Source organism: Narcine bancroftii, chromosome 4 (genome assembly GCF_036971445.1).
Source record: "Narcine bancroftii isolate sNarBan1 chromosome 4, sNarBan1.hap1, whole genome shotgun sequence".
NCBI lineage: Eukaryota > Metazoa > Chordata > Chondrichthyes > Torpediniformes > Narcinidae > Narcine > Narcine bancroftii.
The window spans coordinates 116,396,137-116,408,749 of NC_091472.1; the positions used below are offsets into that span (position 1 = coordinate 116,396,137).

At 42.9% G+C, this 12,613-nt stretch overlaps 1 protein-coding gene across 2 annotated transcripts in view; it reads left to right on the plus strand.

Moving 5' to 3' along the window:
- Positions 1 to 12,613, plus strand: part of galnt9 (polypeptide N-acetylgalactosaminyltransferase 9) — a 185,039-nt gene that overhangs the window by 134,653 nt on the left and 37,773 nt on the right. For both annotated transcript variants that reach the window (XM_069932518.1, XM_069932520.1), the window contains one exon: positions 2,642 to 2,737. In XM_069932518.1, coding sequence (XP_069788619.1) covers positions 2,642 to 2,737 — 96 coding nt within the window. The remainder of the gene's footprint in view (positions 1 to 2,641; positions 2,738 to 12,613) is intronic.

The window sequence follows — 12,613 nt, forward strand, 5'->3', positions numbered from 1 at the left end:
AAGGCCAGCTGAACTACCTGCTGCAGAACTATGTGGAATGATCAGGAATAAATGTCTCGAATGCACCTTACTTTCGTGTTCCTTCCCACTACTCTGTGTGGCAGCGCCCTTTGGAAAAGCATCGTCGAAAGAATGCGAGAATGCAGGAAAACAATCAGTGCCTCAAACCTAGCCCACCATTCAATATGATCATGGTTGATCTACACTGGCCTCAAGTCCTCTTGTTTCCCAGTCCCACTGACCTTCAATGCCTCCATATTTCTAAAATTTACCCATCTCCATTTCAAAAATGTCCAATTATGCAGTCTCTGGCGTGCAGAATTCCAAAGATTCTCACCACCCTCTGGGAGAAAAAACATTCTCCCTCACTCAGTTTGAAATGACCAATTCCTATTCTTGAAACTTTGCCCACCTCAATTGAGATTCTCCAACAAATAAAGATTCCTGGGACCGGTCCAGTAATTTTCTCCAAAGCCATTCCTTCCTTACCCAAACTATCCTGCCCATAATTAGTGCAGTGCTGAACCAGGTTCAGTACTGGACCCTGTAGATAGTGATTGGGCTAACTACACATAGTTTAAGACTTTCTTGGACACAAATCCTGCCTCATCTGAGCACTTAGCACAAGACATACCCAGTCAAATTAAGGGAAGTTAAAATTGCCTACTACTCCAACCCTATTGGTCTCACAACTCCCTGCGACTACACTGTGCCACTGCATCACAGTCAGTGTAAAACTCAGAGAAGGCTGCAGGAATTCTGTGGCCATGACAAGCGCCTGATGCCTGAGATTATCCCTAATAAATCCAGTTTTGAATTTGGGAGGAAACTTCCTCCTTGGAGTGGGACAAATGGGAATTGGCTGCCATGGGTTATGGTCAGATTGAAGAGTGGGGGGGGGGGGTTAAACTGGGTTGAACTAGGCAGATAGATTGAGTAACAGGGTTAGATTGTTGTAAATTCCCCCACCTAGTAGCAACATGGGGAGTGGAATGGGTGATGGAGGAGATGTGGAGAGGTGGGATGATGATGAGAATTTAGTCATGTGAACAAGTTCAAGGTACAGAAGCACTGAAATTCTTACTTGCTGCAGCCACGTGGTGGGTGAAATAGAAGAGGCTTGTGTGGGGCATCAAGCTGAGTTGGTACTGGTTCCTATGCCACTCCTTGTGTAATACTTGGAACAACTTCCTATTTTGATGGGGCAGATTGTGGCATTCCTGACCTCATGGTTCAGTGATGATTTTTGCCCCTCAGAGATGAGATGATAATTTATTGTCATGCATATAAGTATATTCCTCAGAGGTTGGTAAAGAAGCTGCCCTCGCTGGGACTCAACACCCCTCTCTGTAATTGAATTCTAGATTTCCTAACAGAAAGACCACAGTCTGTCTGGGTCAATAGCAGAATATCAAGCACTGGCACACCTCAGGGCTGTGTGCTCAACCCGCTCCTGTTCACGCTACTGATGCATGACTGTATCACCGGATCCAACTCCAATGGTGTCAAGTTTACAGATGACACAACAGTAGTTGGCTTCATCATCAACAACGATGAGTCGCCCTACAGAGAAAAGGAGGAAAATCTCGTGAAATTATGCGAGAGTAACCTCAACGTGGACCAGACAGACTTCAGGAGAACTAGGAATGAGCACCCTCCACTACACATCAATAACTTGAGAGAGTGGGGAGCACAAAGTTCCTTGGAGTTCACTGAACTAGTGACCTATCATAGACACTCAACATCTCCTCACTTGTCAAGAAGGCGCAACAGTGACTACACTTCCTGAGAAAACTGAAGGTGACGAGGCTACCGGCCACCATTATGTCAACCTTCTATAGAAGCTCTATCGAGAGCATCCTGGCCAGCTGCATCACAGTGTGGTACAGTTGCTGCAGAGAATTAGATGAGAGGTCAATCCACAGGACCGTAAGAGTGGCAGAGAGGATGACTGGCATTTCTTCCAGAATTGTTGTCTGAAGAGAGCAGGCACAAAATCATTGAGGACCCCTTCCTCCCTGCACGCAGCATCTTTCAGCTGCTCCTATTGGTGAAGAGTTACAAGATTATTCAAGCCAGCACCACCAGGCTGAGGAACAGTTTCTTCCCATGGGCAGTGAGAATACTGAACGACCAAAGGAACTGCTCACACTACCATCCGAGACCCTCTTATGTGCAAAACAATATTTATTTATATATTTTTATAGATATAATACTTGTAGAACCATATGTATTATTTGTCTATGTGTGTTTTACGTCTGGATGTGTGCCTGCATATTTTTTGCACCAAGGACCGGAGAACATTGTTTCGTCGAGTTGTACAATCAGATGACAATAAATTTGACTTGACAATATACAGATGCACTGAAATCCTTACTCACTACAGCGATACACCAATCACTATTGTTTAAATTAAATTACTGCAATATGCCAAGGCAGAAAAAGTTTTAATAGATATTAAAGGTAAATGAATATTCACAGTTTAATCTTTACAATGTTGCATCATTGCAAAGAAACTTGTAATAAAATGCAGAATGAAAGTTGAAAGTAAAAAATAACCAATCTAGCAAGAAGATCATTTGTCAACCTTCTATAGGACTTCATGGTATTTGTTTTTAGTGTCCAGTCTTTAATCCTTCAGGTGCGGAACAGCAAAGTGAGCGGCTACTGCTTGGACCAAGGCTCAGAGGAAGATGACAAGGCTATTCTCTACCCGTGTCATGGCATGACCTCTCAGGTAGGACCACAGCTGCCTTGTTCCCCCTATGGACTACGCAGCAGTGTTTGTTAAAGGAATGCACAACTGTGCTGGAAAAACTCAGCAAGTCACACAACATCAATAGAAAGTAAAGGGTAAACAGTGTTAAGGACCCAGACCCAAAAGGTTGGTTACCCTTTACATCCTGTGGATGCTGTGTGACCTGCTGAGTTTCTCCAGCACAGTTGTGTATGGTACTCGACCCCGATGTCTGCTGACTTTCTTGTTTAACTTTGATAAATGAACTATAGATGTGTGATACAAAGAATGGACTAGGAGAGAGGGACATCTCAATGAACCTTTTGGAACCTATCACCATCCCAAACCACAAGTCAGCCAATGAAATAGTTCTGAGCTCCAATCATTCCTGTAATATCAGAAATGGGAGTAGTTGCTCCATATGGGATAATCTCATGAATAATAACAATGAGCAATCATAATCTGCCTCTGTAATGTGAATTGAAAGGACTCCAGGGTTTTGAAACAGTGGAGTAAAATCATCCATTGGCCCAGGACATGATCTATGCTCAGTCTGCATCTGGATGACTCTGGGTGGGGACAGTAGTTGCATTCTGTCAGCCAGATGTCAGCATCAGAGATTATTTTCATCTACATGAAGTAAAGTCTACAGATGCACTGTAATTCTTACTTGCTGAAGCCACACAGATGCATAAGATACACCAACAATAGTGTGACTACAAACGCAAGACAGAAAAATATATATCATAAATATCAAAGGAGAGATAAATATGATGACCTTGGTAGTGAACGTGTGGGATTCTGTGCCGAAGAACACACAGGTGACGGGCTTGTAGGTGACTTGAGGCGAGGAACCCATGCAGGCTGCTGCCGACTGCGGTTGAGGGATTCACACCAGGTGGCGAATTGCTGGAGACTAGCTCAAGACTGGCTGAAGAGGTACCAGGTATTGGAACTGGAATCCGAGAATTCTGAATGTTTCATGTCGGAGGTTCGGATCTGGAGCTCAGGTTGCAGATGGTTTGAACTGAAGTCTGTGTAGCTGCGGAGACTGCGCGAGCACTGGAGGCGAATCCATGGACACTCGGTAACTCTGTGGGGGGGGGGGAGGGCTCTCTTTTGCTTCTCTTTCTCTGACTATAAGAGGCACTTAAGGACATTTCTGCTGATGGTGAATCTGCCTGCTGTAAAATTCCATGTAGTATTTCACTTTTTTTTAATTATATGCCAATAAAGGAATCTTGAATATTCGCATTTGCAGTTAATGCAAGAAAAAAAGTGACATTTCAGTAGTGCAGATGGATTTTTGATGGTCCATTTGGACTACTGGTTAGGGTAGTTCAGGGAAGTTCAAGAGCTTGATGGCTGTTGGATTAAAAACTGTTCTTGAGTTGCTGGACTTCAAGCTTCTGTACTTTCTGCCCAAAGGTCGCAGTGAGAAGAGGATGTGACCAGGGTAATGGAATTCCTTTATGAGTTTGGCTGCCTTCTTGAGGCAGTTCTCACATATATGTTAGCAGTGGACAGGAGATCAATGTCTGTGATGGAATGGGCTAGGGTTGCCACTTCCTGCAGCCTCCAAACTAGGCAATGATACAACCAGTCAGTATATGTTCCACAGTACAGTTGTAGAAGTTCGATAGAGTGTTCAGCAAAATGCCAAATATTCTCAGACCTCTTAGAAAGTAGAATTGGTGAGCCTTCTTCCTGGTTTCCTCAAAGTGGGGGATCCAGGAGAGGTCCTCCAATATGCGGACTCCCACGAAGTAACACTTTCCATCTCTGTCCCACCAATGAAGTCAGGTGTGTGGTGATGATGAATGGTCATGAATTTCTGAGGGCAGCTGTAATACATAACCATATAACAATTACAGCATGGAAACAGGCCATTTTGGCCCTTCTAGTCCAACCTACCTGCACCTTGCCCATAACCCTTCATTCCTTCCTACAATTCGGTGACCAGAACTGCACACAGTATTCTAAATTTGGCCTCACCAATGCCTTGAACAGTCTCAACATCATCTCCCAACTCCTATATTCTCTGCTTTGATTTATAAAGGCCAGCATACTAAAAGCCTTCCTCACCACCCTATCGACATGAGATTCTACCTTCAGGGAATGATGCACCATTATTCCTAGATCTTTCTCCTCCACTGCATTCTTCAATGCCCTCCCATTTTCTACGTATGTCCTGTTTTGATTATTCCTTCCAAAATGAAGCACTTCACACTTATCAGCATTAAACTCCATCTGCCATCTTTCAGCCCACTCTTCTAAGCAGTCCAAATCCCTCTGCAATCTTTGAAAACCTTCTTTATTATCCATAATTCCACCTATTTTAGTATCATCCACATATTTACTAATCCAATTTACTACCCCATCATCCAGATCATCAATGTATATGACAAACATCAATGGATCCCTGAGGCACCCCACCTGTCACCTGATGAACAGTTATCTATTACAACTCTCTGGCATCTCCCTTCCAGCGACTGTTGAATCTATTTGACTATCTCAAAATTAATACCTAACAACTGAACCTCCTAACTAACCTTCCATGCGGAACCTTTTCAAAAGCCTTACTGAAGTCCATGTAGACAACATCCACTGCTCTACCCTTATCAACATTCCTAGTCACCTCTTCAAAAAATTCAATAAGATTGGTCAAACATGATCTTCCATGCACAAATTCGTGTTGAATGTTCCTGATCAGACTCTGTCTCTCCAGACACTTATATATACAATCTCTAAGAATGCTTTCCATTAATTTACCTACCACTGATGTCAAGCTTACAGGCTGATAATTACTAGGCAACCCTTTTGGAAACTAAGGAACCACATGTGCAATACGCCAATCCTCTGGCACTATACCCATCTCTAATGATATTTGAAAAATCACTGTCAGAGCCTCTGCTATTTCCTCACTAACTTCTCTCAAGGTCCTGGGGAAAATTCCATCAGGTCCTGGAGACTTATCCACCTTAATATGCTTCAAAAGCTCCAGTACCTCCTCTTTCTTAATCATTATAGTTTCCATAATTACCCCCTTTGCTTCCTTTACCCTGCACAATTCAATATCCTTCTCCTTAGTGAATACCAAAGAAAAGAAATTGTTCAATATCTCCCCCATCTCTTTTGGTTCCACACACAGTTGTCCACTCTGATTCTCTAAGGGACCAATTTTATCCTTCACTCATCTTTTGCTATTAATGTATTTGTAGACACCTTTTGGATTATTTTCACCCTGTTTACTAAAACTACTTTGTACCTTCTTTTAGCTTTTCTAATTTCTTTCTTAATATCCTTTCTACATTCAATGTATTCTCCGAACATCTTTTTTCCTTGTGTCTATATTGATTGTAGGTCTCCCTCTTTTTTTTTAACTGTTTCCATATCCCTTGGCTCTCTCAAACTTTTGACCCTGCCATTTAACCTAACAGGAACATAAAGATTTTGTACCCTCAAAATCTCACCTTTAAAAGACCTCCATTTCTCTACTACATTTTGCCCATAAAACAAATCATCCCAATCCACTCCTTGTAAATCCTTTCTCATCTCCTCAAATCTAGCTTTTTCCCACTTAAAAACCTTAACTCTAGGCCCTGACCTCCATTACCTGACCTACCTCATTCCCCAACAGTAGATGGTACCTCTACATATTGCTATAAAAAAAAACTATCCTGAACACAACTTACAAACTCCAACCCATCCAACCCTTTCATAGAATGGGTTTCCCAATCTATATCTATATTCCCAACTCTATGCTTTTTACAAATATCCGCTTTCTCCCTACAGATTTGCTCCTCTTGTTCTCATTCCCCATTAGATGGTCTATAATCACCCATATAAGTGTAACTACAACTTCCCCATTCCTCAATTCCACCCAAATAGTCTCCCTTGATGAGCGCTCTAATCTATCCTGCTTAAGCACTGCTGTAATATTTTCTATGACAAGCAATGCAACACCGCCCCTCTTGCCCCTCCGACTCTATCACACCTAAAGCAACAGAATCCAGGAATAGTTAGCTGCCAATCACATCCCTCCTGCAACCATGTTTCATTAATTGCTACCACATCATACTGCCAAGTGTCAATCCATACCCTCAGCTCATCCACCTTCCTTACAATGCTCCTGCCATTAAAATATATGCATTTCAAAGATTTCCCACTTCCTGCTGTCTGTTTGCCCCTATCTTTACAAACAACTCTATTATGTTCTTTTTCTATCATCTCCCCTCCATCGTATAGAGCATCTTCCTTCTCTATCACCTGTCTTTCCACCCTGAAGCACTGTCTACAAGCTTTCTCTGTTTCCATTCTAACCTTCTCCTTGCTGTTCGCTTCCATTTGGTTCCCTTCTCCCAACCATTCTTGTTTAAAGTCTCCTGAGTAGCCTTAGCAAATGTCCCTGCCAGGATCCTGATCCCCCTGGGATTCAAGTGCAAACTTTCCTTTCTGTACAGGTCACACCTACCCCAAAAATGGTCCCAGTGGTCCATAAACTTGAATCCTTGCTCCTTGCCCCACCCCTTCAGCCACGCATTCATCCTCCACCTCATTCTATTCCTGCTCTCACTGTCATGTGGCACAGGCAGTCATCCTGAGATGTCTTCCTTTGCAGTCCTTCTTTTTGACTCCCTACCTAACTCCCTGTACTCACTTTTCTGGACTTCTTCTCTCTTCCTCCCTATGACATTGGTATCTACATATACCATGACCTCTGGCTCATCTCCCTCCCATTTTAGGATATCTTGGACATGAGCGGCAATATCCCGAACCCTGGTACCTGGGAGGCAAACCACCATCCGGTTCTCCTTACTGTGTCCACAGAATCCCCTATCTGTCCTCCTAACTATTGAGTCCCCAATGACTACTGCCCTTCTCTTCCTTTTCCTACCTTTCTGAGCCACAGGGGGCGACCCTGTGCCAGAGGTACAGCCACTATTGCTTTCCCCAGCTTGGCTGCTCCCCCCCCCTCCCCCCATCCCCCAACAGTACTCCAGGAGAGTACCTATTATTGAGGGTTAAAGCCACAGGGGTCCTCTAGCACCTTACTCTTCCCCTTCCCTCTCCTAACTGTGACCCACTTATCCTCCTCCCATGGCCCTGGTGTAACCACCTGGCTGTAATTACTGACTATGACGTCCTCACTTTCCCTGACCAGAGTGAGGTCATCGAGCTGCAGCTTGTTCCCTAACATGGTCCCTGAGAAGCTGCAGTTCAGCACACCTAGCACAGATATGAACATTCAGGAGGCTAGAAGACTCCAGGACCTCCCACATCTGACACTGAGAACAGCAAACTGCTCTCAAACTCATCCTTTCCTCAAATCTCAATTGCAGTGGAAAGAAAAAAATAAAGAAACAAATAAACTAACCAGCTTTACCTTAAGGCAAACAAGCCTATCTCAGCCTCTGCTCGCCAAAGCCTCCAAGTCCCACTCCTTCACTCTGCCACTCACTCGCTGGACCGCTCCTTTACCTTACCCTCCTTCATAAGGGGGCTCCACAGGGTGATCAATGTTGCTATCTACGTTTTTCCAAGAAAATGGTTCAGGGTAAGTCAAATCTGTATCTGGACAGAACCCAAACTGTAACTCTTGGAGGAGGTGATTAAGAGGGTTAGCATGAACAGTGGGATGAAGGGCCTGTCTCTGTGCTGTCTGACTCTATTCCTATGACCCTGGCAGTAGTTTTCCTTGTGACCTTCTATAACCACAGTGGTGGGATTTGTCGATTCTCTTGAAGATGGTCACTGCTATATCAGATTGAGAACCTGTTATCTTTGTTCTCCATGAACAGCAACACAGTCATGAATTACTGAACTACTATATTTTAGATCACTGGCTGATCTGTACCATAATCCTTACCTTATCTCATACTGAGAAAATGAACTCTTCAAAGATACTTGCCCTTTCGTTGATGAATAATCAAGCCTGGGCACAAATCTTTCAAGCTCCCTCTTGATAGACAGATTGCTCCACGTTGCTGGATAACTCCTGAATCCACCTATTTTACCATAGATCTAAAACAAATACTGTATTGGAAGCATGGAGATGGTAGTCAGTCAAATTTTTAAAAATGATTAAAGTACAGGCACAGAATAAATAAAGTAGATCAAGTCATGAATATTTATGGGTAAGGAGCAATCTATACCTCATCATGATTAATGTCCATTGGCCCAAACCTCAGATGCTCCGATCAACTTGCCCCTTCCGCATGTGCCCCAGTGGGGTGGGCTCCAAATACTCAGTTCATCTGCATGGATTTTATCCATAGATTACAGCAGAGCTGTGGAGATCTGCTGTTGTGATAGATCTCCAAAGTAATTTCTAGCCATGTCCTTGTGAAAATATCTGATGATAGTCAGGAAGGGAAACCCAGCACAATCCCAGTTTCAGGGAGAGATGGTGGAGCACGCAAATTCATCACCTGCTGTTCCAAAAGGCATCTTCATAAAATTCCACGGCAGGCAAGTAACAATTTACCCCATCACTCATGTGCCAGCTATCTAAAAGAGCTCTCCGATCCGTTCCAATTCCCCTCAGCCAGACATATTTTCCCCTGTCAGCTTTCCCTGAGCTTAGACCAAGTCTTTATCATCCCTTTGGATGTGTGCTGCCCACATTCGAGAGTGAGCTGACTGTGGAAGAGTAGGATAGGGGAGCACAGCATTGTCATGGAGGTAGTAATGAGTATGGTTGGAGGGCCAGGGCTGAGGGAGCAACCCAGTATTGGTGAGGCAGGGTTTGCACATTCCTTGATGCCATTTACCTGACTTAGTCTTCAACAGGACCCTAATGAACAGGATGATTAGAGTGAAGCAGATGTGTCCTTACTCAAGTCAATTTAATTTATTGTCTCATGTACCAAAGTGCAATGAGAAAGTTTATATTGTGGGCAGTCCAGCTAGTCAGCAAGTAAGACATAGTACAGAAATGCAGAGCCCCAGAGGGAGATCATTTGGTAAGGAACAAAGACAGTATCATTTTACTAGTGTAAGGTTCAGGAGTCTAATAATGGCAGGAAAGAAATTGTCTTTAAATCTCACACTCGTGAACCTACTTCCTGAAGGAGGGAGGTGTGATTACTGAGATCGTGAATCCAAGATCTGTTGGAGAAATCGGATGGAGAGTCATTCTCTGAATATTGGCTTTTACTACAAAAGGAATGAGTGATATTGATAGTATTCTCAATAGATTCTGGATATTAAATGAACCGTGAGCTAGAGGCTTCATGCAGGAGAGTGGAGCTGAGGTAAAAGGTCAGCACTGCTGGATTGAAGAGTGAGGCCTTTTCGACCATATTCCATTGTTTTTATGATCATATCTATCTCTGATTTCATCTCCCAATTCCATCCCCAAAACTCCCCTACACATCATTTCCCACTGCATAACACTTCCCAGTCCAAAGGATTAATCCCTCAAACCCCTTCCTATCCCACCACCTCCACCTGCACCCCACACCCAGCCACTACCACCCCAGTAATAGGAAGAGTTCCCACTTTGAAATGTTCCTCAGGGAGACGCACTCCTGTGGAAAATGCCAAAAGAATGTCACCCACCACCAATCAAGAACTATATGGCACAGCTATTACACTGGGGTGTTTTAAAATCCACAAACCAGGTGTTTGTCCATGCACCAAAATCATTTAACCAATCCAGAATTAAAATAAAGACACCTTGACAAAATCAATTTCTAAAGTGCCTGTCTGCTTTCAGACATATTTTGAACTTTATCCATGATTTATTGAATCAATTTCATCAAGGTCAATGATCAAGCTGCTTTGTGCACAGGGCCCTTGAAACCATATTCATCATTCCTGAATCTTGATTTCTCGCTGTGGTGAGAATCTCAAGTCATCAGACAGATGGAATGTTACATAGAGTTAGAATATTGAACAAGTGACTTCAGAATTCAGGAGTTATTTTATTTATTGTCAAGACTCTGTTGCTCCAATGCTAACCATCCAAACTTATGCAGAAGGTTATGTGATTCAGTCCTGCATGGGATTTGACACCCCCACCTCCCACATACACAAGTGGCATGGAACCTGGAGTGAATGAATGAATGTGACTGGTGTGGAGATCTGAATGCTGTATCAACTTCTATTTCAATAATTCATGAATATTATAATGATATCCCTGGGTTATTATGATGTGGTTTTGATGTGGAGCATATGTTTAAAGTATTTTAATCTTTATTCATAAAGCAATTTATTTTTCTCAAAGATAATGATTTAAATCTTGCCTCACTCCATGTGATCACTCTTCAAGACCTTTTGCAATGAATACATTTCCCAGCAGGATTAAGTCTACATGCTTGTGAAGTCACAGAAACCCTCTCTTTAAAACCTGTGGTTTGAAATTGAAATCCTCATCCTGTCCATTTTCAAATTCAACTCCCACCCTGACATTCTCTTCCTTTAGATTTTCATATTTCAGATTTATTGTCAGAGTACATACATGACATCACATACAACCCTGAGATTCTTTTTTCCTGAGGGCACACAAGAATTATAACTAATTGGTGGTGCAAAAAGAGAACTATACGTAAGCATGTAAACAAAGAACTAAACAGATGATGAATGTAAACAAACTGAGTGCAATGCAGAAAGAACAAAAAGAAAATCGATAAAGTGCACAAGTAAGAGTCCTTAAATGAGTCCCATATTGAGTTTGAGTTGTTGTTGAGGAATCTGATGGTGGAGAGATAGCAGCTGTTCCTGAACCTGGTGGTGTGAGTCTTGTGGCACCTATACCTCTTTCCTGATGGCAGCAGCGAGAACAGAGTGTGTGCTGGGTGGTCTTTGCTGATTGCTGCTGCTCTCTGACAGCAGTATTCTCGAAAGATGCATTCAAAGGTGGCCAAGGTTTTGCCTGTAATGTTCTGGACTGTGTCCACTACCTTTTGGAGAACTTTGTGCTCAGGAATATTGGTGTCCCCATACCAGACTGTGATGCAGCCAGTCAGCACATTTTCCACCACACATCTGTAGAAATTTGGCGGGGTTTCTGGTGTCATACCAAACCTCTGTAAACACCTGAGGAAGTAGAGGCACTGACGTGCTTTTTTTCTCAATGCCATTGGTTGGTTGGATCCAGAAAAGATTCTCAGAGATAGTGACTCCCATGAACTTAAACTTGCTCACCTTCCCCACCTTTGATCTCCCCCAATAATCACTGGATCTGGCTTTCCATTCCTATATTGAAAAACCAGCTCCTTAATTTTGGTGACACTGAGTGCAAGGTTGTTGTTGGTGACTATTTAGCCAAGTTTTCAATCTCCATCCTGTATATTGACTCATCTCGTTTCTTTATTCAACCCACTACTGTGGTATTACAGCAAATTTGTAGATGGTGTTATTGTCGTAACGAGCCACATAGTCGTAGATGTAAAGTGAGCAAGTGATATGGTGGCAAAATCCTGGTCAAGTTACAGGCACATGACCCAATCATAATCAGGGATCCATTCACCTCAGCCTATTGCCTGCATGCTGGACATGCACTAATATATCAGGATTATGGGTATTGCTGGTGAGGCATTTATGTCCATCTTTATTAGCCGATGAGCCTATCACTTGCTAACCCATTTCTAAGTCAACCACAGTTATGTTAGCTGCTGTCACATACAGGTCAGACTGGGTGGGGACAGTAGATTTTTACACAGAAGCTGGGTAGGTGTATGGATCAAGCTGCCAGAGAAAGAGGTAGAGGTGGGTACAGTGGTAAAGTTTAAGACATTCAGACAGGTACATGGACAGGAATGGAAATTAAACACTAAAGTCTTCAGACATTGTGGTTGAAGTAAAACACAGAATGCTGGAGAAACTCAACAGGTCAAACTGAACACTTTATATAGCAAAGATAAAGATACA